The following is a 25,099-nucleotide window of genomic DNA, read 5'->3' as shown; positions in this document are numbered from 1 at the left end:
ACACTGTAAACCTAAAAAGAGCAGACCAAAAACCACACAAACCAGACACACATGATTAGGAGTTACAGTACAGCCTTGCATGCCGAACGTGGTCTACGTTAAAGTTTTTAATATTTGGTTGTGAAGAGCATTCTCTGGTTTGCAGCAGATAACTTTAGCAGTTCCCTCCCATCGTCTTAAGGCAGCTAGGATGGGGCTCTTCATGTTTATTACTCTTCAAACAGATATCTTGCCCCCTGCCCCCTCAAAATAAAATAAAATAAAATAAAATAAAATAAAAATAAGCCCATGCAGGGCTAAACTGTTTGAGTTATTCACATTCATTTCAATTCATTTCAATAATAAAGGCAAATCTGCCTTCCAAGAGGTTAAGGTAACAAACAAAAACATATTTCCTGTTGTTGTTGTTGACGACAACTATAACAATATAGTAGTTATAGGTGATCTCTCATATTTGCGCACATCAAGAATAAATAAAAAGGAATACAGTAAATGCAAATCTGGTCATGGTTGTCTTAGGAGAAAGGGGAAGAGAAGAAAACATTTCTGCAATAAAACTAGGATGCATTTTTTTATTCACGGATTTGAAGTGGTGTCTATTAATCTGAAAGTGTAACAGCAACATAATGACCTGTCAGTCATCCTCGTCTTTTTTTTTTTATGTTTGTCAACGTCAAGATGAAAAGTCCCTAAATGAAGGATCTGTGTTGTTATCACCCTTTAAACCAGCAGAATAAAGAAGGCAGGTTTATTGCATGTTTATTTTCTCTATGTTGCTGCTTTCTCAAGACAAGTGGTGACAATAACAGACAAACAAACACCAAACACTGTAGACAGTGTGTCACAGCTTAATTTAATGTGGAACAGTGGAAAGGTCTACCTGGACCTTTGGTATGTGCAAAAATAAATAGGGAAGAATGTTGCGAAAACAAACAAACAAACAAACACACACACACACACACACACACACACACACAGACATGTTACCCATCCCCCATGTTTTCCTGTATTCACTGTAACAATATCTACATTATCGCTTGTGTGTTATGAGAAGTACATGGAGGAGTGTACATGTGTTCACACACACTGTGGGTGAGTGATATTGAAAGTAATATGTAACTATGAAAATAAGTGAATCAAATACCCTTATTACTCACACACATGCACTTGTGTATTTGTGTCTTCCTATGGTTGTGCGGACAATTTTTAGTTTAGTACCATTGTTTATGAGGACGTTTTGGCTCCTCCTTATAACTTTTAAGGTCTGTTTGAGGTTGGGGAAGGTTAGGATTAGGCATTCAGTTGGTATAGTCAACATCAGGGGGAGGGTTTTGGGAATGCATCAAGTCAATTAAATTAATAATCCTCACAACTATATTAAGATCAGCATGCATGTGTGTGGGAGTGTACTGTATGCATGTTGTTTAGCTGAGAAGCTCCAGGTATGTGACAGGCACTTTTCCTTTCTGGTTTCCCCTCTCTCCAATCAACCAATCAGAGTCCATTCCCGGCACCGTGTAAACTGTAATGAGCTGAAACATAGGACATGAAGAGGAATCATTCGAAGACATTCAAAATGTGCAACTCCATAAACGATTTTCAGGTTAAGGGGAATAAATAGACAACGATAAAATGTTTAGGAGACAACTGGGACAAGCCTCTGGTTTCATGGATGGGCAATGGGCAGCTGATCAGAGCTGCAGATAACAACCTAGAAAATGTGGGGCTAGTTAAGGTTCAACTCTGTGAAGATTTTTGTAGAATCATTCACCTATCATACTATTATTTATGCTAAGCATTTTCTGTTCAATGCATTTCACCAGTAGTCAAGTAAACCCTTATTACAGATTTCTAAGCTATCGACAAACTCTACCATTTCTACACTGGATTCAACATACTTACAAGATGTGCCAGCAAATTAAATAACAATCATGTATTTTTCCCCCCTCTTGATGTTATTTGTAAAGAAACTCAAGTCACTGCTTCCAAGAGAGGACATCAATGATCTAGATCTTGTTAATATTTGGTTGTTTTTTAAAAAATTTTTTATATGGTAGCATTTTAACTTGAATTTGTGGACGCAGAGACAAACTGAAGTCACTAAAATATTTTGACCGGTTAATTTCTAGCAACAATCCCCTTTCCATGAGTTAACCTACAGCTGCCTTGAGAAAACTGTGTATGCATATGATTAAAGACGGCATGAGGGCAACGCATCGCATGGTTTTTGTGTGCATGCATTGTTCAACTGAAACTGTGTTTTAGCCTTCAAATTATCCCTGTTAATCCAGTCCAGATGTGACAAGTGGATGGGGTGGGGAAGTTAAAGTCTTTCTGGCAAAAAAAAACAAACAAAACTTTGCCAAAACAAATTGTATTTTAAGCTCTGAAGAATGCATGCCAATAACGTAATATCTGCTTTTAGAATAAAGTCTGTGCTGTAAAATCATCTACAGTGCCTTGAAAAAGTGTTCATACCCCTTGAACTTTTCCACATTTTGCCACGTTACAACCACAAAAACATGTATTTTATTGAGATTTTTTGTGATGGACTACCACAAAAAAAAAAAAAGGGCACATAAATGTTAAGTGAAAGGAAAATGATAAATGTTTAAAAATTGTTTTACAAATAAATATCTGAAAAGTGTCACGCACATATGTACTCAGCCCCCTTTTCTCTGATACCACTAACTGCAATTCAAAAGTTGTGGAGTAGTTTAAAACAGGGTTAGGTTATAGAAGTATTTCCCAAGCTTTGAACATCTGACAGAGCACTGTACAATCTATCATCCCTAAATGGAAACATGGTTTGGCACAACTGCAAACCTACAAACACATGGCCATCGACCTAAACTGACAGGCAAGGAGAGCATTAATCAGAGATGCATCTGTCCACAAATGTGTCCTTTATGGACGAGTGGGAAGAAGAAAGCCATTGTTGAAAGACAGACATAAGAAATCCCCACAAGCCATGTGGAGGACACAGCAAACATGTAGAAGGAGGTGCTCTAGTCAGATGAGACCACAATTTAATGTTTTGGCTTAAATGCTAAATGCTATGTGTGGCTGAAACCTAACACTGCACATCACCCTGAACACACCATCCCCACCATGAATTCACGTCACACTTTTTAGATATTTATTTGTAAAATATTTGTATAACAGTTTATCATTTTCTTTTCAGTTCACGAATATGTGACGCTTTGTGTTGGTCTATCACATACAATCCCGATGAAATTCATTAACATTTGTGGTTGTAACATGAACAAAATGTGGGTAAAATTGAGTAAAAGTGCCTTTAAACGCCTACAGATGTTTGAGCCTAAAACTGCTTTGTGATTCCAGGCAGAATGTGTCTGCATGGCATATTCCATTTTCTCTGCTAAATCTGCGAACCAATGATTAATAATTTCAGTAAGTTTATAGCAGGCTAAAATGTCTTTAAAACTGGAAAGATCAGTGCAGCTGTGTAGTGGTATCTTCAATAATTGTAACATAATTAAAACAGGCCTCAGCAAGGTGCAGCCCCCAGCATTATAGTTTTAGACGTCTCTATGGGAGAACATAATGTGCTACGGTGGTTTTGTGGTCAAAGCAGAGCACTCACATCTAGGAGATGTCTGTTTTGAACCTGTCTTAATGCAGTTTATTTAATGTATTACTCTAACTTGGACTGAAAGCTTGACACAAATTGAAAGTAGCAGTTGACCTCATAACTAAAATAAGCACAATTTGGCATCTGGTTCACAGCTTCAAATTCTGCAATTGGGGTAAAGTTCAGGGACACCTTAAAGTTGTAAAGGTAATATTCTGTTTGTGAAAACTGAATACAAGGCTATTTTACAAAATGTTTGATATGCAGATTGGCTTTTTTTGGTCTACTTTGGTGGTCAAGCACTTTCAAGAGGGTCTGAGGAAAGACACAAGTCAAGAAATTCGTACAGTTATATCTGTCCATCTATAGGAGCAAAGTTAAATCTATACTTAAGAACACAGGGTGTTTGGTTATACCCACAACTCTGCCCGAGTAAGGCCGTCCCTCCAAACTGAATGGTAGAGCAGTAATTTGACAAGTCTTAGCAAATTTTCTTTTCACACATACAAAAATATTCTTAGGAAACTTAGGGTTCCCTTAACTTTCCAGATGGCATCTTCAGTTTTGTATATGTGTGGGTTTTATTGCATTATATCAGACACAAGCTGAAAATCCGAGCATGTTACTGCAGGGAGTTAATGTAGTTGCTAGCACGTGGCCATCAGAGCTAATGATGTTATACAGCATTAGTGTTACATGCTAACTTGGGGTAATAGTCATTGCTGGGCCACTTACTGTAGGATGCGGATGATGATAATAATATCTCACCTCATCAGCCAGAAGGGAAAGCTCACTGGAGTCAGCAGCATCATAATCGTAAAGGACTTTGGCTTTGCGACTTCCTGTGGCTGGTGCCTGAACTTCCTCAATCTTTAGTGCATCTGTCTCCACAGGGCTGCTGATGCCTTCTGCTTCATTGCCATCAGTAGCCAAGGAATGAGTGGAGTTCAGTGCAAATGCATTGGGAAGCCTGTGTAAAAGCAGGCAGAAGTTTTTTTTATACCAGAACATGTAGTACAATAGAATACAAACCTACAAAACACTTAATATCATCAAAAAAAACAAGAAATGATGCATAACAAAAGTAAGTCAAACACGTCTATACTGGAAATGACGACACTGCAGACTGAAAAACAAATATATTTGTCAAGCAAAACTGGTTTCAAGGAAAACAAATATTACAGTCTATCACATCTTTATTTGGTTTGTGGTTGCAGCAGTGGAAAAGACAAAGATGCACAAACGATAAGAAACAACAGGGGATGTGATGAGAAATTAATGTACTTTCAGTCACATTTTCAGTCATAGTGAAGTAAGAAACCTATAGAATCAACAACTTGAAAGACATCGTTGCAGTAAATCACCTTGAGCACAGAGGAATTATGTTAACTATTAAGAGATCAACAGAATTATAGAATTTTTAAAAATTGCTTGTTTAAGCCGACTTACTAGTCAAACCAACACTTTATTCAGCCTCTTGTGTTGTAAAGTGACACATTATGACGTAAAATGTAAAGCAGCAGAGTAATGCACGTCAAGAATAAAACAAAGCATGGAGGAATGTCGTGATATATAATATTAGTGAGCTCCAGCACCCAGTAAAAACAACCTGGCAGATAGGGGTAAGAGGTGTGCTTCATTATTTTTACAAGAGCTTGGTGGCATTTGTTGAAAAAAAATGCACTGTTGCACCACCACAAAAACAGAACCACAAAACTGACCTCAGTGCCATTTTGAACTCAAATAAGGAATAATGCCTAATGCAACAATGTCCAGTTTCCAGCACTTTTTAATATGCGCTGTTTGGGATGCATCAGTGTAGCTCAGAACAGGTGGATAAAGAAAAAGATAAAATCAACGCTACACACAAGACGACAAGCACATCGTGGGTTATACTCACACATCCTCATCCAAACTGAGAGCACGGAGATAAGGAAGATGATGACATTATTTGACAAAGCCAGAAAAAAAAAAAAGAAAAAGATGTATGTGTGGATGCATGCATAGATGGATGGATGGCCCATGCTGATTAATCAGAATTGACTTATTAAATGTTATTAAACGCTAAAATTATGGGCACAAAAGTGAATTACCTGAATCATTACTGCAAGAGAGAGAGTTCCAATGAGATGAAATGTTTTAGTAGACACAGCCAGAAGTTAGCATCTAACTGATTACCTTGACAACAAGTCAATAGGATTTTAACATTGGTATTTTGATTTTTCGGGACATTCTGTAAGCCTTGTGACAAGCAGAAGATATTATTTGATATAATTTTGTAACTCCGTCTCTCTCTTTCATCCTCAAACATCCCCATTCCAATCATTGACAACACTATTGAGGTCATCTCACAGTATCAATCACACTTGTTCCTCATTATGCAGCAGGAGTTCTGATCAAAACCATCCACCTGTGCCCTCACCTCCCCCCTGCTCAAAGTTAATCTCAAGAAATCCTCCTTAGATCCTGAAGTCCTGCCCAATTACAGGCCCATCTCCAACATTCTATTAATTTCTAAGGTTTTAGAAAAACTCCACAACCACATCATATTATATAGTGGTTACAAAAACTTCCAATCTGGTTTCTGAGGTTCATATAGCACTGAAACAGCTCTCATCAGAGTCATCAGCAACTTACTGATGGCCTCTGACTGCAGCCAACCCATCTCTTCTCATCCTTCTCAACCTCACTGCTGCATTTGACACTGTAGATCCTCACATCCTCCTTCCCCGTCTTTAGCACTACATTGGACTCTCTTCGACACTGCCCTCCTCTGGCTCCACTTGTATTTCACAGAAGGACAAAGGGTCTCTCAGGCATGGAATCTTTTTCCACTGCTATGCTGATGACAGTTTTACATTAAGGTCACCCCCTCCTCCACCCCCTCTGCCATAGTCACATGCATGACCTCCTGACTGGTGGAGATAGAGGCCTGGATGAGGCAAAACCCCCTGTAGCTTAATAGCTCTGAAACATAAGTCATTCAGTCTCCGTATTATTGCCAAACTCTGCCTTTCCCTTTCAGTCCCTGCTGCAGAAAACCCCTTCCCCTATGCCTTTGTTTCCTCTAGGCTGGACCACTGGAACACGCTCCTTATCAGGATTCTTGGCAGGACCCTTTAAACACTCCAATGCGTACAAAACCGTGTTGCCAGGGTCCTGTTGACAGTGTGGAAATACCATCACATTGCCCCTATCCCCTAAGCATATTTTAGCTAGACTGTTTTCTTAGATCTTTTCAGATTATTGTATTGTTTTCATTGTAGACATTTTTACAGTTTTGTTCTGCATCTTCCTTGTAGCACTGTGAGATTTGCTTCACATTTAAACTGTATTATATATAAAATGGAATAATATTTTAATACCTACACACTATTCAGTTATCCCAATGGCTATGTGTAGATGCTTAAAAAGGGTGCTAATAGAAGGTGATTATCCATCACTGGTTATTAGTTAACACATTTAACTGAGAATGTGGCACTGTAGCTTGTGTAGCCTACAACCTTTATCACTGCAATACAAATATTTAGTAATTTGAGAACATCAGAGAGTACAAACATTGAAGATGAGTCACAAAAAGCAAGGCTTGTCATCTGGTTCTCACCTTGCCAGCTCTTTCTGTAGTTCCTGCATGTGGAGATGACACTGCTTATAATAAGCTGCTTGGGCCTCCACAAACTCATGCAGGCATCGCAGGTGGTTCACCTGGAGATAAACAACGACACATTCAGTGTGCAGTAGTCGCAGAAGTACTCACTCAGAAGTACATAATTTATTTACTATCAATACCATAACAAAAGTCCTGCGTTGAAAATTATACTTGGGTACAAAGTATCAGCACAAAATAAAAGTACAAGTTCCCTTTAGGCAGAATTACTCTTTCTATATAAATGATAATAACTGATAATAACTGGAGTTGATTTTAATGACTGTATACATTTCAGTTCATGTGAAATATACAAGGTTATATATAAAGTAATTTATGGAGAATCATTTAAAGTGCGATCAATAAAGTTGATTATACTCTCTTCTTTTATTCAAGTTGCAGTGTGCATGTTAAGCTAGTGCTACGCAAGACTGGAAATCAACTTTCTCTGCTCAACCAGTCCTGTGCCTCATTACTCTAAAACAGCTTTAATTTGCTTGTTATGCTCCACCACATTATACAAACCCCTTCAGGATGTTGTAGTTATCAAATTCCAATTAAAAAAAAAAAGGAAGCTAATAAACGTACTAATTAAAAAGAAATCATTGGACAGAAAGGCACAATAGGCAAGATGCTGTTAAATGAGCGTGCCGCTTTGTACCTCACTATATTAACTGTTGGAGCATTTCTTTTAGAACTGCCCTTTTCCGTCTTGCCTATTCCACCTAAAAATCAGTAAAGATTTCTGTGTATTAGTACGTTTATTAGCGTCTTCTTTTTTTTTTTTAATTGTAATTTGAATAAAATTAAAAAACAAAAGGACCTGTTCCACATGTTGATGTGGCATGTGTTTTTATGCCGGATGCCCTTCTCGATGCAACCCTCCCCAAATTTCTACCGGGCACAGCACAGCTGGGGAGGGGAATGGCCTGTTAGGGGTTCAGTGTCTTGCCCAGAGACACTTCCGCATATAGCCAGGACCGGAGATCAAACTACTGACCCTGAATATCCTCAAAAGATTTAGAAAATCAGGAACAATCTCTGTATTCAAGGGAAAAGGCCGAAGATTAAAACTAAATACGCGTGATTTTGTGGCCTTCAAGCGGCACTGCATTAAAAACAGGCATGATTCTCTACTGTAGATCCCTGCATGGCCTCAAGAACACAAATAACTGTCTATGAACACACTTCGCTGTGCAAACCACAAATGTAAGTTAAAGCTGTATCATGCAAAGAAGAAGCCATATGTGAACATGATCCAACACAACACTGCAGTGTTCTACGGGCCAGAGCTCATTTAAAACAGTCTGAAGTAAAACTGAAAACTGTTGGTCACATGAATCACAATTTGAAGTTTGTTTTGGAAAACATGGACATCGTGCCCTGTGGACTAAAGAGGAGAGGGACCATCCAGCTTATTATCAGCGGACAGTTCAAAAGTCTGCATCTCTGATGATATGGGGGGTGCGTTAGTGCCTATGATGTGGGCAGCTTACGTAGAAAGGCTCCAACAATGCTGAAAGGTACATAGGTTTAGAGCAACATATGCTCCCATTCAGAAAAGGTCTCTTTCAGGGAAGACTTTTTCAGCAAGATTATGCTAAACCACATACTGCATCCATGGCTTCGCAGAAGAACAGTTCAGGTGCTGAACTGGCCTGCCTGCTGTTCAGACCATTCAGCAATAGAAAACATCTGGCTCATTATAAAATGTAAAATCCAGCAACAAAGGTACAGTACTGTTGAGCAGCTAGATTCTTGCATCAGACAAAAATGGGAAAAATGCAAAATAATTTAATGTCCAAACTAGAAATGATCTAAAATTCATTTTTCCAACATGTTCTTATAATTCAAAGTTAAGAGAGCTAGTATCTTGATACCAACAAGCAAAGACTAGTCATGCTGCAGCACACATTCTCTAAAGGCTTAAAAAAAAGGTGTATAAATGCAGCAGCCATAATTACATATCATATAGAATATATGTACACATAAGTTCAATTCAATCACATCAACATGTATTTGATAAAAAGAACAGTGTGGAACCTTTTGAAAATCTCCCCGAGGTGGTTAAAAAAGTGACATACATACATATGTTAGAAATAAAAGTGGTGTCTTTCATACATGTGTACTACTGATGCCTTCCAAAAGCAGCCGTGTAACCTCAGCTTGGCGGTCAAACTCTGTTTGGGCCACTCGCAGTTCATGTTCAGCCTACAACAATAGGAACAATTAGTTCTTTTGCTTATGATGTGCCGGTATGACTAAACAAATCATGCTGTGATTGGTAATAAACAGTAAAAATAATGACTAATCTTAGTAATGCAACTACTAAAAACTCCTACTCACTTTTTCCACTTCCTCACTCCACAGCTGAAAGGGCAAGCAAAAAGGAGATTTTGAAAAAAAATAAATAAATAAACAATGCTATTGCAATGATTATTCCAAAGACCGACTCACTACATTATTTAGTGTAATGTACGGTGTAGCCAAAGGACAGTTTATGACTGAAGTCTAAAAATAAATTGCTTACTCCCTAGACCACATCCTGTCAGTGGTGGTAGTGTAGGTGTATCTTAGAAGTTAAAATTTGAGTGTAGTCCAAGTTTGGGGTTAAATAAAGGTCTCTCCTCTCCTGATGTTTATACTAAAATTGCATTATATTATGGTGGTGGGCCTTCATTTAAAATAGCAAAAAAAATTAGAACAACCTTTCAATATAATGCACCCAAGTCCACCTTATCCCCACTATGGCCTCAATAATGATCACTTTTCTGACAGTTTCGTCTTAAAAACTGAGAAACGATAACCAAAAGGAAAAACTCCCTTTAACGGAAGAACCTTTAGGAAAAAAAAAAGAAAAAACATGCTCTGGGTGGGTGGCCATCCACCTTTTTTAAGGAGTGAGTAAAGAGTAATTTAAGACTACCTGAAAATCATGTTTCAGTGAGCTCCGGCGTTTCTGGGTGTGGTCAGACTTGTAACTTTTAAAAGGACAGTGCCACATTGCTTTTCAGCCTGGTGTAGACTTTACTTGAATGCTTTGTACTTTGCAGTAATAAATACATACACAAATACAAATACATAAATACGCTTGTTTGCTGTGATCATGAGATACAGTTTTAAGAAGATTGCTTAAACAAAAATATATTAATCTACTGTAATAACAAGCTAACTGTTTTTTAAACAATGGAGGGCCAAAACAAAAAAATTATTTTAGGTTTTACTGTTGAACAAGTAAGTAAATGTAAGCCCCAGAGCAATAAAAAGTATAAAAGAGATTAAGATAAGTTAATGAGCAACATCTTTCTGGTTGTTAAAACACTACTTATCAATAGGATGCCAACTTTCATCATTACCACATAAAACCAGACATGACACAGAGCCCTGGTATGTGATTCTAAACTCACTCACTGTTCTTACGAGAAGGAAATACATCCTGTTTAAACATTAATAAAGCATAGTTTTCTAGCAACTTGAAAATACTGTAGTAAAAAGTATTCTACCCATCCGTTCTTGCCCATCGAAGAAACACAAGTACCAAAAGAAAAACATAAGAAATACAAGTTTTGGCTAAACATGTCAGCCTTTTGTAGACGACGACTTTAAAAGTTTCAAACATTTCAAGTGCTGTTTTTTAGAGAATTTAGACAGAGCCTAAAAATACTGCATTATTGTTAAAAAGAAAACTGTACGTCTCGTTTTGCTTAATAAATGAAAACGGTTTCCTTACCGCAGAAGCACTGGCAGAAAGCACGTAATTGCGTGGTCTGGTTTCCTGAAAATCTGGAGCCATCTACAGAGAGAGAAGAGTCATTTAGTACTTCTACAATTCTGTAATTCATGTGCACTTGTGTGTGGCACTTTAACAAACTTTATGCAAGAAATGCAAACAAATCAATCAGAACACTGCAGAAATACAACCATGATCTTGATGATCGTGAGGTACAAAGCTGTACAGATACTGTGTGAATGGCTCAATCAGTGCTTGTTAGCAGGCGTTAATTCTGTTTTCCAATATCATAAAACGTATTTAATGAAATGCTATACATTAATATTTTACTGATTTATGAGCTATGTGGTCCACCTCCAATCATGAGGTTCTTGCAGAGTGGAAAAGTCTGAAAACCTGTAGATGTTTTATTTTCATTGCTTTGTGTATTTAATATTATTTTAGGTAGAGCAGTTTATTTTACTTTTAAAATGAAAGTTATGTGCCTTAGTGTAACACCCCTTGTAGATTAGAAGCAGTTGGCAGTGTACACCTGCCAGCACAATTTTACATTAGGTGTGTCTCAAACTCAAAAAGACAGGTGCAACAAGGTGATGCAACCCTAAATGTAAATACTGACTGAAACTTGTGACTAACTTGAATAGGTCTTTGACCTGAAATATTTACTGAAAATGCGACCAGCTTAAAAGCCAGTTAGTGGCATATCACCATGCTCATGCTAACATGCATACAAGTTATATTTGTAAGGCTTTGTCACAATCATACTGAACGTTTAGAGAAAGCCTTTCTGCTCAAAACTGAAAAAAAAGGTTTTAATTTTTATATTCATACTATATCTTTGTTATTCAAGAAACATTATCAATTAGGACCTTCTGTTTCAGGCATATAAATCGTTTTGGGCAGAAGTCAAAACAATGAGAAAAGGAAGTCAGACTTTAATACTAACGTCTTTGGGCCAATTTCTGTCAGGGCTGCACATCCACCTGCTGCCAAAACTATTACATTCTGAGTGGGGAAACATCTAAGGCCCATGAATGAGGAAAACTGGGTTTTCTAGGGGCAGTGACACACCAAGCCGACAGTCTGTTTTCGGGCCGGTCTTGTTTTTTTAAATCTGGGGCAATCCCATCAGTAAGAAAGCGCTGTTTAGCTTAGGAAATCAGTGATTGAAAAGAGAAAGGGTGACAACTATCATTGGGCCATTTACAAATTATCAGACATATTCTCAGGACTATCTATAAACCATCTATGGTGAGCAAGAGTTGTGTGAAAATAGTAAGCAAATGCATCGTTTACAGTTTATATAGGCACATTTCTAGGTCTTCCTTCATCTTTCACAGATGAAGGAAGTGATACTTGGGTGTAATTGGGTGTTCTTTGTAGTCTGTACGGTGTGTTAAGATGCGTTTCGTGGCCCAGACAAACACCACATCCTACTAGTTTTTTGATGTCGGCTTGGTGTGTTTGTACAATGAAGACAATAAACTGAATAGAAACTATGGTTTGTGAATTGGTGAGATATAGATTGATCTTTGAAGAGTAAAGACTGGTCTTTAGCTTGAAAGGTCCTAATGCATGGAGAACTATAATTTTAACCACGTCAGTCTGTAGTTAACTACATTCCCAGACACATTACCCATTTGTAACTATTCTTGGGTACTTGTGTCATACAGACAAAACATTCATATCAAGCTTACTCTGCAAAGAGTCACCTTCAGGTCGAAGATGTTTTTTTTTTTTTTTCCCAAAATCCTCATGATTTGTTACTGAAGACAAGAAAGCTTTGCTTTATAGTTTCTGGCCACCGATGACGGACTGGCACAGAAAAACCTACAGAGCAAGTAACACAGGAATAATAACCAGAATGCACCTTTCTGCAAGTTTTTAGAAACGTCTTTAATACTCACTTCGCCCTCGCACTGCAAAGCATGTGAATACACAGACAGTTAGTCATGGTTAACACATGCAGCACAAGTTTTCCTGCAGTAGTTATTTATGGAAGAACTGTGGGGATGCAGGCTGTGGTTTGGGAGGCACTACAATACTCACAGCAGCTTTAGCTTCAGCCACCTTGGCTTTCTTCAGACGTGCTTTACAGGCATCCAAGTCGAGGCGAAGATTCTCCAGAAGACGGCGTTCTTTCTACAGTACATACATGCAAAGACAATGAAGGCGTGGGTTAGTTAGTCTGTAAGCAACCGCAACCATTCAAGCTATGCTATTGGCATTGCAAACTTCACTATAAGGTGTTGCCAAACTGTAAACAACCATGCTGACCTCTAGTGGTTAGGTACATGTCTCAAAGATACAGACTTAAAAATAATGTAGGTTATGTTTTCTTATATTTTCTATTAAATCTCTTAAACTGGATTTATACTTCGCATACTGTATGTATCTATAGGGGCGGCTGTAGCTCAGTTGTTAAAGTCCACGGACCACAGGGTGAGTGGTTTGATCCCTGGCCCTGGCTATATGTCAAAGTGTCCCTGGGCAAGACACTGAACCCATAACAGCCCATTACCCTCCCCCAGCAGTGCCGGTCCGGTAGAAATTGGGGAGGGTTGCGTCAGGACGGGCATCCGGCGTAAAAACTGTGCCAAATCAACATGCGGACAATGATCCGCTGTGGCGACCCTGAACCCACGGGATAAGCCGAAAGGACAAACAAACAAACATACTGTATGTATCTATACTAAATTTCTTCATTCTTTCAGTCACGGTGGTTTTGAACCAATGTCCTTAGAAAGAAAGTAATACAGCTGGTGTAATAAGCAACATACATAGAATATGGCAACCAAACAATACTACAACTACTCATTACAAAAGCAGGGGTGAAAGTTTTACAATCCACCATTGGGGAAAACTTTATAAGTAGAAATACAGATGCCACAAGATGCAGATCCATCTCCAGTAGTACCATATTGAAAAGCCAGGCTGGATTTAGCCTGGAAAGCAGAGATGAGCCATAAAAGTTCTGGAATGGTATATGGTCTTCTGCGGTAAATGCTTTTCTACCTATTGGCACTCAAAGCTCTTTACACGGCTTCTTAATCCCCCATTTGCACTCACAATCACACACTGATGGGGGGCCAACGCTCACCAGGAGCAAGTAAGTTGGGGTTCAGGGTCTTGCCCAAGTATACTTCAACATGTGACAGAGGAGCCGGGGATCGAACCAACAACTGCGGGATTGGTGGACGACCGCTCTACCTTCCTGCACCACACTTCACCAAACTGATGAAAAGGCAAAAGTGTGGTGGAAGATCTGTTCAACAAGAGACTTAAAATTTGTACTATTTTATCGTGATTAACTGGCCAAATCAATCACCAGATCTTAACCCATTTGTACATGCAGGAGACTGAAAAGAGAAATCTCCCAATATACAACACCTGAACAAGGGCTGCAACAACAGCTCATAAAATTATATAGAAAAGCGAAACCAACAATTTAGTGGTGTCATCACATGCTTCATATAAAACAAGGGATATGTAACATAATAATAGGAATTATTTTCTTTAATTAAAACCATCTGTTTTTGTACAATTGTAAGAGATAAAATGTAGGTGATCTGATACTGTATCAAGGTAAAGATACTATCACCATCATGAAAACTGAAATTTCATCATTTCAAGAATGAAGTTGTGGGAAAGAGTAGTGGAAGCTAAGAGCAGAAGTGAGCATTTGTGAGCAGCAATATGGTTTCATGCCATATTGCTGCTCAGAGGGTCATAGGGTATTGTATTGTATTATAGTTGTATTGTATCTTAGATTCATATCAGCTAATTCATTTGTAGATTTAGAAAAAAGCGTATGACAGGGTGCAGAGAGAGGAGCTGTGGTATTATATGAGGACGTCTGGAGCGGCAGAGAAGTATCATAGAGTGGTGCAGGACATGTATGAGAGTAAGACCGTGGTGAGGTGCTGTAGGTGGGACAGAGGAGTTCAAGGTGGAGGTGGGTCTGCATCAAGGATCAGCTCTGAGCCCCTTCTTGTTTGCTCTGGTGATGGACAGTCTGACAGATGAGGTTAGACAGGAATCTCCATGGACTATGATGTTTGCAGATGACATTGTGATTTGTAGTGAGAGCAGAGAGCAGCTTTTGTTGCTCTATTTATTTTCTCTCTTCACCTTCAACTTACCCCAACCGGTCAAGGCAGATGGCTGCCCACTCGGAGCCTGGTTCTGCTGGAGGTTTTTCCGTTAAAGGGAGGTTTTCCTCTCCACTGTTGCTTAAGGCTTGCTCAAGGGGGAACTGTTGGTTTCTCTCTATACATCTTTGTAGTCTTGACTTTATTCTGTAAAGTACCTTGAGATACCTTTTTGTGAATTGGCACTATATAAATAAAGTTGAATTAAAAAGGATGGACAGGATCAGGAATGATTCCATCAGAGGAACAGCTCATGTTAGATGTGTTTGAGATAAAGTCAAAGAGGCCAGATTGAGGGGCTTTGGACATGTTCAGAGGACAGACTGTGAATATATCGGTAGAAGGATGCTGAGGTTGGAGCTTCCAGGCAGGAGGTCTAGAGGAAGACCAAAGAGGAGATTTATGGATGTAGTGAGGGAGGACATGAAGTTAGTTGCTGTGATTGAAGAGGATGCAGAGGACAGGGTTAGATGGAGGCACATGAGGTGACCCCTGAAAGGGAACAGCCCAAAGGAAAGGAAGGAGAAGAGGAACAGTGTTTACACACACTTAAGGAACGTGGTTATGTGAAATTCTGAATCTAAATTCTAAAATCCATGGGGTAAAGTTACTCATTTAGACTTCTACCATTAACAACCTCTCCTTTCATTAATTTTTTGACTAAGCTGCATGTCACTTGCTGATTGCAGCCTTTTGTTATACACACGCACAGTTGAAGAAAGCAGATTGAAAGACCTGGTGATGTGCATACATGGCAGAGTAATACGCGTTCTCTGACAGAAATACATGTATATCTGGGGAAACCAGGTGTCTCTAATCCCCTGCTCCTATTTGGGAAACCAGCTTTCCTGTTCACATGACACTTAAGAAATCAGCTTTCCTGAGAAAGACTGTAACCTGGTAACTCCAGGTAAATGGAAGCTGCTCCATTAATTAAGATGTAGTAAAAAGGTGGAATCACACTCGTGCCCGTATGCATCTTATTATAAATTACTTACAGACGCCGTAGTGATGTTATGTTAATGTTTTAAGATGCATAATTGTGAATAAGGTCTTCAGTATTTGGATCAATTCGCTTGGTAAATATAACCTGTGAAGTCAGACAGGTTTTATATCAATATGCCGAATGCACATTTAATCAACGTGTTATTTTTTTTCTGCTATTCATCGTATTCCCGGATTTTTTCGCAGCTTATACTTTAGTAGCAGTCTTTATACTTTACAATAACACTGCAGTACTTCTCCTGGTATGTCAGTCTGCATTGGGAAAGTTACGTTAACACCGTGTGATCATTTTAAAGTAATACTACCTAGTTTAGGCCATAGGGTAACTACATGTGTATGTTTGTAATTTTGTACTAATTCCGTGGAGTTTTTGATGGTTATAATGCTAATTAGCATGTTAGCATGATAGTAACATTAAGATGGCTTTGGTGTATTGTCATTTCAGTTTCAGTCACATTCTCACTGCTTTAGTTAACAGACATTTAATAACATTATCTCGAAGTGAAGAGAAGAGACAGGAATCCAACTACAAAATGGAACTCACAATAAAATTTGTGAGATATTTTAAAATACAGATAAACAGAAACATTCTGCACATTTCAAAATCTATTTACGTTTTTTTTGGGGGAAATGATAAGTTAGCGGTTAGTCATCCTAATGCTTATTGTACTGTAGAACTACTTCTTTCTGTGGACAGTGGATCATTTGTCTGCATGTTGGCACGGTTCTTACGTCAGATGCTCTTCCTGACCCAACCCTTCCTAATTTCTACCAGGCTTATGACCAGCACCGCATGGCTCTCGATGGGGATAGTTATTTATATATTTAAAAATACTGATATCACATTGAATCTCTTAGTTATTTTTTACTTTTAATACAAAAACTTAATTCTGGAGAAAATCGGTTACTCACAGGAATAACAGATGGTTATTTTTATATCCCTGACATGTTTCAGATGACAGTGAGTTCGCGTTTACTTTTTCACGTTGTTCACGCACAACAAACAACGGAGCATTTCTTCTCATTGTTGCTGCTGACCACAATTGCCATCATGTTTTGCATTGAGCATGCATGGAATGTGTCCGAATTCCCAATTGTAGACTTAATACGAACATGTGCACGTACCTTTGCAGATACCATAATAATGTTTTTCAATTTAAGACATTAAACAACTTTAATTAACAAATTAATATTTGGTGAAAACTGTGTTTCATGATCCATGTCCTACAGAAGTCGGGTTTGCAACTTTTAAATTTAAAAGAATTTATTTCAAAAACTTTTACATACAACTGTATGGCTTGGAAAAACTTAACTATTAACCGCTGCCAGACATGAGCATGACCCAGCTTTGTACATTGCCTGAATTATGATGAATAGACTTCCTACTAAATATTTCTCCTTGAAATTCAAACATTGAAATGACTACAGTGAATAGCCTTTCTAGTGATATCAGGACAGTGGTAGCAGTAGATTTAGACTCACTGAAATGGTCCTCCAGTCTCCTTCCAGAAAGTTCCTGAGAGGAGTAAGGAAGCTGATGGCTGATGTCTGGAGGAACTCCTTCTCTACTGCACCTAATCTTTTTTCAGATTCCCCCACCTTCATCAAAGTATTCCCTGAGAAGAAACACATTACATCCATTTGCCAGATTCTCCATTACAAATTCCACATTTGCCAGGCCTTAAAACATGAAAAGTTATCATTCCTCCCATCCCCTCCCATTTTATCCGGGCTCAGGACTGGCACCAAGGTGGCCCTTAATGGCTGGGAGGGGCCACACCCGGTGGGGAGGGATTCAATCCCACAGCCTTCTGCATCCGAACCCAGGTTGGGATTCCAACACCGATTCTCTACCCACTGATCCACCCCCATACAGGAAGTTTTCAAAAATGTTGGGAAAATATGGTCACATGCACAGACTACTGTGGTCATCTCCAGATGTGGTCTGGTCAATGTACTAGTATTTCAACTGCCAGTACATGCATTAACACTATATAAGATTCAAAAATCACTTCATGTGTTAATAAAGATTGCAAATGGAGTCAGTGTCACCTAAGGATTCATCTCTTAAAAAGGTTGTTATTGAGTGAGAACATACTCACCATATGGACTTCCTAGACCAAATTCCTTTGCAGCATCCTGCATATACTGACCCAGCAGCTCTGCATTGGTAATTCTGGATGGTGCCTTCCTGTCCAACTTTTCATAGAGAAACTCTTCAATTCTAGCACCTGCAAGAATAGTCAAAAAGTGTTTCACTTATGACATAACTCAGAACCAAAAAACATTTGGATACCTTTGATTCGACTCCTGGTACTGATTAAATGAAAACTAGACTCAAAAATAATAACATGCTCTATAGCAATGACTTTTCAATTAGTCTATAAACAGCAAATTTATTGGCAACTGAGAATTGATCCAAAACCCAATTCAACACGTATTAAGCTGTATGGTTGGTATTTATTTCATGTAGTTTTTCTTATCTTCTAGGGCACGTAAGAGAAAACTTTGAGGACATTTAAGTTATGATGTAATAAGAGAATGAAAATCATTTTAGATGTAGTTTTCATGTAGTCAGTACATGAGGGACCCAACTGTTGTGTCTGTAAATAAAATGTTACCAAGCAAAACACTGGGGGAAAAAACACAAATATCTTACAATACATCAGGGTGGATTGTACTGCTGTTTTTGATAATGGTCAAAAGAACACATTCACTCAAGGACATAATAACTTGCAAAAATGACAAAAAAGGAACTAGAACTAGTTGACTCATTACTTCTACACTTTTTACAGACTATTCTACTGTCTGTAATCCAATGATTTCATGAACACCACACAATGAGTTGTGCAGGAAGGTAGAGTCGTTGTCCACCAATGTCGCAGCTGTTTGTTCAATCCCCGGCTGATCCGGTCACATGTTGAAGTGTCCTTGAGCAAGACACTGAACCCCAACTTAGTTGTTCCCAGTGAGCGGTGGCCAGCTGCATAGCAGCATTGGTGTATGAGTCTGTGTAGATGAGTGTGATGCTTAGGCTTGGGTGGCATCTTTGGTTTATTACTAAAATATTATCTAAAATATAAAGTACTGTGCAAGTTTAGACACTTGATTCTTATCAGTCACGCAATACCACCAGGGACACACCGGTTTTTAAAATCATGGGGTCAGTCTGCAGGGATTTTCCTGCACAGAGAATTGTCAGGCAATCACCTACATCAAATTTTAAGCTCCCTTTCGAAAATCCAAGTTTCCAACTACTTCCTTCTTCTTATTCGAGGTTCAGTGGCAACATACATCAGCTTCACCTGTGTGCTGTGCGAGCATTACATCATGGATATGTTTTGCTAAATTTTACAGACTAGTGGCATTAGGAACTTCTCCTCCTCTTAGCAAAGCAGTGTGATAATTAAAACTTTCAGCTGCCAGCTTCCAGTTCTTAGCTGGTGTTCATCATTGCTGTTGCAAGTTAATGTCAACAATGCTAATGTCTGTTCATCTGTCCTATTTATTTACTGAATTAAAGTAATGCAAGGACAAAATTAAACTTTATGTTCATGTGTCTGCTTTCATTGGGGAAAAACACTTCAACCCCACTTTTGTCCAAGAGACCATAGATTATCATCATTTGTGATGCCAAAAGGTATCAATATTTAACACTAATGGAAAATCTCATTATCTCAAATTACTTATCTAGTAAAACCATCAGCTGATCTCACATTTCACCATTTAGTGAAAAGGGTTTTTCTACTCACTAATAAATTAATTAATCAGAACAATATTTAGCGCTGAACCAGATCCTTTAGGACTGTGAGTAAGAAACTAGTGACGAACAAGATGTGCTAAAGTCAGTGGGCTGTTAATGTTTAAACACATTAATTCAACATTTCTTCTGCCGTTTAACTTTCCATATACAGCGTAGTTGTTTTTACTGTGTATACTGAGCATCTTTGGCAAAAACATTTCCTTGAGGAGGATTAATTAATGGTGTTTTTACACCCAGTTAAATCAACTGTGGTTCATTTTCCACTTTAATATTTGTGCAGCACGCTTTATTTAATAGGGTCTCAGTGATGTCATAAACCAACTCTGTAATGGTTTGTTTGTGGGGAAAACATGTCATAACCTGGAAGGCCCCAAAACAGGAAGTTTGAGCTCAACACCCAGGTGACAGCTTGTCTTCAAATCTGCAATTTTTAATTCATTGGAATATTCACCAGTTCACAACAGGACAGGCTAGGACCTGCATTTACTTTTGTGTTCTTGGCCCAAATCCATTTACTAAAAGGGGGAACAAGTAAAATCTTATGTGACTTCTTGGAAGCGTTTTGGTTTGCTTGGATTTTTGGAAACCAAACCAAAAGGGAAAACAGACCAAGTTTTCCAGTTTACCCATTTAGACCAGAGTAAACAAACTAAGTTTTAATATGATGCCTTTTTTGGTTTTCGCCAAGTCATTAAAACACAAAGTAGGCTGCTATGCAAAACTCTTAAACATTTATTTAGTTTAGTTCTATCATTATTTACCTACCTAATATTATGAAGGTAGAATGAGGCCTGGATGGAAAATTCCAATAATTAATTGCTGCCATATTGTAACTGTAAAATTATTTAAAATCCAAGTACAAAAGTGAATGTGATTGTGAATAGATTTAATTTTTATTTTCTCTCTTACAAAAATTGTTTGCTAAAGAAACTTTAAAAAAGGCATGTTACACATGTATGTATGACTGTGTATATGATCAGGACTTTGATTCCACTTCATACCAATTCTGAGTCAAAAAAAACCTGGTGTGGAATTACATGACGAGACTGAAGAAACTGAGAAAGAATAAATTCACAGATTTGGGACAAAACCTTGAAAAAACTGTGTGCAAGTGTACCAGAGAGAACTGGTACAGAGGGCAGTTTTTTCTTCTGTATGCAGCTTTTATAAACCGATAAAAGCTACTGGTTTTATTCCTGTAGTTTTACTTTTTTTAGCATGTAAAACTTGAATCACAGTACTTTGTAGTATTTCCTCATCAAACTGCACAACTACTGTGTGGTCTGGACCCAAAAGGTCAGTTGTGCTACCAGTGTGTGTAGTACCAGTTTGATTTTTGTAAAGTTAAGTGAATTAGATCATTTAAAAATGGACTTGGAAATCAGTTAGCATTTTTCACTTCTGGATCTCGAGAATGGGCCTTTGGTTAGATACCTAAAATGGTTAGATACTTTAAATAGGGCCTATGGATAACATGTTTAAGGGATTTTCACATTTAATTCTATGCACTTGGTAAGTGGCAAAATGACAATTAAAAAAAAAAAAAGGTGATAAAAAAAAGGGTAATTTCCAGGATGGCCTGCAAAAATACATCATCCCTACAGCTATTGCTAACAGGCTTGGCAATAAGCAAACTGTCCTTATGTACCAAATTGTAGGTTTTGTTTTTTTTTTGGTAACATTACAAACTAAAATCTACTGTTAATTAAATACTAATGTACTAACACGTGGTCCTATTGTACTCGTGAAAATCTCTTAAAACAACAGAAATATACATCATGCATGCTACGTACAGAAAGTAGTAGTAATAGCTAAGTATGGTTTCAATGTTCCACCAACACAGACATGATGGCAGATTGCTATATGAAGTAATGAGGATAAGATGTTCAAATAGTAGGAGATGAGGTGAAGAGACTTGACAAAAAATAAAAATATAAAGAGTAGAAATATGGGTAGCTATAGTCCCAGGGTTACAGAGTAAATCCTGACCTGTTTCAGAATTAGGTTCTGCTCTTCACACCTTAGGTAAATCGCTCATAAAGGGCTTCTTTTATCAGACCTTCTGTAAGGTTAAAAATTATAGTGTGGTTTTCTGTCCATATACTACGTCCTTCAATACAATCAATCTTGAATGTACAATCATTAAAAAGGATTTTAAAAAGACACTACCTTAATGGGAAGTGTGGAAGTGCTTTTGGAGCTTTGCAAATATTGTACTAGCAACTGCATATGGCTTCAAAACTGAAACTTACTGTAACATTTTTAATCTGTCACAATTTTAAGTAAAGCCCTAGCATTATTAGATGTAACATTTTCAAAATATTGTTTAGTGCAAATCAACAACCCTCAGTCAGATTCAGACAGCAGTGGAAAACTTTTAGATAGAGGCTCACTGTTATATAATTTAATAATGACTAATGCCTGGACGTGTAGCAGGATGTGACTGAATTGTAGCATGCAGAGGGAAGGCTGGGTAGAGATTGATTGATTTCAAGCCTCATGCTAGTGCTACCTTGAATTGCCCTTTGTAGGGGCCTTGCCCTTTGTCTACAATAGGAAATCATTAAAAAGGTACTTAGTTCGAGAGGTGATGTGACAATAATTATTTCTGGTATATTGTATTAAGTGTTGATTTTAAAGAGGTTATAATTTCAGATTTCTTTGTGCAATCTTCCATTTTAAGCCCTATAAAATGATATTTTTTAGCTGTAATTTTGTCAATGAACTAAAGCCAACTTGACAAAACAAAAAAACTTAAGAGAACTGAGAAAGAAAACTGAGCACTGACTTTAAACATCTGACTGACTTACTTCTGAGAAAAGAAAAGCGATAATTCTGAATTTAAAGTCGCAATTCTGAGTGTAAAGTTATTACTTAAAAGTTTTTATAGTGGTCATTATCATCTCCTGTGATGATGATGATCTAAGTGAGATATCTTGATACAGGAAAGACAACCTTGGGTAGAGCTCAACATTCTATGCTTAAATATGGACAGAAAACCAAAATATAATTCTTCAGTTAATAGCCAGGTGAAGACAAGCTTAATCAAGATCCCCACCCTAATACACAAAACACACTGGCCGAGGCCAGTTGCACAGAGGTTAACATTAAATTATACAGGAGGGCAAGAGTTTGTATCTCAATGTATCACCCATTTTGCACAAACTATCATTTGCAAATGATTGTGCTGACTCACAATCATTTGTGGGCCATTTTAGGATTTACCCTTAGTCATCTCAGCCCTCATAGTCACACTCATGCTTGGAGTCTGAGCAGAACACAAAGTCTTACAGCCAGATCTGGTCTCAATATTAAAGAATTAGGTGCTGATTTGGTGCTGATGTTCACTAACTCTATGTACTAATATTTTACATTTATTAAAGCTTTCCACAGCAGGGCACTAAAATTTGAGAGGCAGAATACTCACCAGTATGGTCAACTGTAGCATGGAGAATCAAAAAGTCACATGTTAGAGCTCCCTATTCTCCAGTATGACAGATATATATAAATCTGATGCTAATAAGTTCTCTGAATTAACCATTTTTCCACCAGTGTGCCAAGTCCAGCGTTACTTTGTTGTTATATTTTGGTTCCTTATTAACATTAACTCCATGCTAAAAACAATAGCCCAACAGTTCCCCATCTTATAATTAAGTAAAAATCAGCTAAGTAGCAGATGAAGATAATATCTACCCTAGAATACTCTTCCCACATCTTATTAAAGGATTGCTACACTGATGTCATACTTGGGTTGGGCTGCAGCAGGACCTCAGTCTGTCTGTAGATTTTCTCAGTCCAGGTTTTGGTGCAGTCTGCACGGCTCATGAGGTTCTCGAAATGAGCGTCCAACTCAGTCTTTTCCGCCTGGCCCAGCTTCTCCTCTGTGTACTGAGGCAGAGCAAACACACCAGTCAAACTCCGCACAGGTGAACTACTGTCTCGGCGCTTCCCTCAATTCTTGGATAAAGCGCCGCCATGTCGTGACGTCATGCGGGGTCCAGTTCACGACCTGTTCTAGCTCGATTATCCTCTCCCTTGATACCCTCAAAGTTACACAAATTAATAAAAAGGTAATACATATATTAAATAGAATTGACTATTATTTACCCGTTACTCGTAACCTAGCTTCCCCTCTGAGATAACGTTACGGTAAAACGACACCGTTAGTGGCTACCACCACTTTCAGTACTAGCATTTGGACAGCGCTGTGTTCAACTTCGATGTGACGCGAGCTCGGTTAGGCCTTAACTCCCATCAGGGCGCAGCAGAATAATAAGTCGAGTGTCTGCTGCTAATTTACATCTTTACGTTCGCCAAGCAATGCAGCACTACGAACATCGACGCTAAACTTGAAGGTTAGTAACAGTTAACTGGTTAACAGTTAGCTAACCTTTAAGCTGGCTGTCAAAAAGAAAGGAAGCGTCAGCAGAGCCACTTGTAACGTTAACGTTACGTGAGCGTTATTAGCACAGCTACTTCATCACCTGAACAGCTCGTGTGAAAAACAGTCCAGCACCCGATGCTAGTTTCTTTACGTTGAAATCCATGTTGTGCGTATCTGTTTGGTGGTGATGTTCGACTCTAAGCAGAGGACTCGACATCAGCTGGTAGATGTTATGGCCACAAGGGTCACGTGACTTGCGTGGAGAAGGCCTGATTCGCCGAATCAACATGTGACTTCGCCTGTCACTCTCAAATGATTTCAAATGCAAAATACTACAGTCACTCCACAAGATGTTCGCTTCTGTAATATAACAGCATGCAAAGTATAAAAACACTTGGTTGGCCTTTGATATTTATTACAAGTCTACCAGTTATTGATGTTATACCTATGATGTACCAGCAGATGTCGCCCTTTTAGCTGGTCGGGGACGAAGTAAGTCAAATATGGAAATTAAACAAATGCTTAATTCAGAAATACATGAATACATATAAATAAAGCACATTTATTTATTTTATTGGGCAGTTTTCAAAAGATTTTTATTTATTTATAATTAATCACATTTATTTGTTTGTTTGCCTTTCCGACTGTTCTGTGTTCCTTTTGGGCACCAATACCTGCAACGCATTTTCCCAGTAAATAGGTAAAAAAAAAATAAATAAATCAGCAATTCATGTTTTATTTTACATGCATTTATCTGTTTATTACATTTATCCACTGCCCTGTTTTGTAAATAAAATTAGATCTTGAACAACTGAAAACTCTAAA

At 38.1% G+C, this 25,099-nt stretch overlaps 1 protein-coding gene across 4 annotated transcripts; it reads right to left on the bottom strand.

Annotated features, from left to right (window-relative positions):
- Positions 1-388: 388 nt before the first annotated feature.
- Positions 389-24,533, bottom strand: sh3glb2b (SH3-domain GRB2-like endophilin B2b). Of its 4 annotated transcripts, XM_067521444.1 has the most exons (13): positions 24,375-24,533; positions 23,637-23,778; positions 23,318-23,329; positions 18,230-18,358; positions 17,610-17,743; positions 13,021-13,113; positions 10,972-11,034; positions 9,588-9,611; positions 9,363-9,452; positions 7,200-7,300; positions 5,496-5,510; positions 4,364-4,565; positions 389-1,532 (listed from the first exon to the last, which is right to left on the bottom strand). In XM_067521444.1, the coding sequence occupies exons 1-13, from the start codon at positions 24,489-24,491 to the stop codon at positions 1,425-1,427; spliced, it is 1,230 nt and encodes a 409-aa protein (XP_067377545.1). In that variant the 5' UTR covers positions 24,492-24,533; the 3' UTR covers positions 389-1,424. The 4 variants fall into 4 exon arrangements, with proteins under 4 accessions (XP_067377545.1, XP_067377547.1, XP_067377546.1 ...); XM_067521446.1 differs by lacking the exon at positions 5,496-5,510; XM_067521445.1 differs by lacking the exon at positions 23,318-23,329.
- Positions 24,534-25,099: the final 566 nt, after the last annotated feature.

The sequence above is a fragment of the Channa argus genome, chromosome 11 (assembly GCF_033026475.1).
Source record: "Channa argus isolate prfri chromosome 11, Channa argus male v1.0, whole genome shotgun sequence".
Taxonomy (NCBI): Eukaryota; Metazoa; Chordata; class Actinopteri; order Anabantiformes; family Channidae; genus Channa; species Channa argus.
Note: the sequence above shows the minus strand (reverse complement) of the source record. Positions and strands in the feature narration are given on the sequence as shown.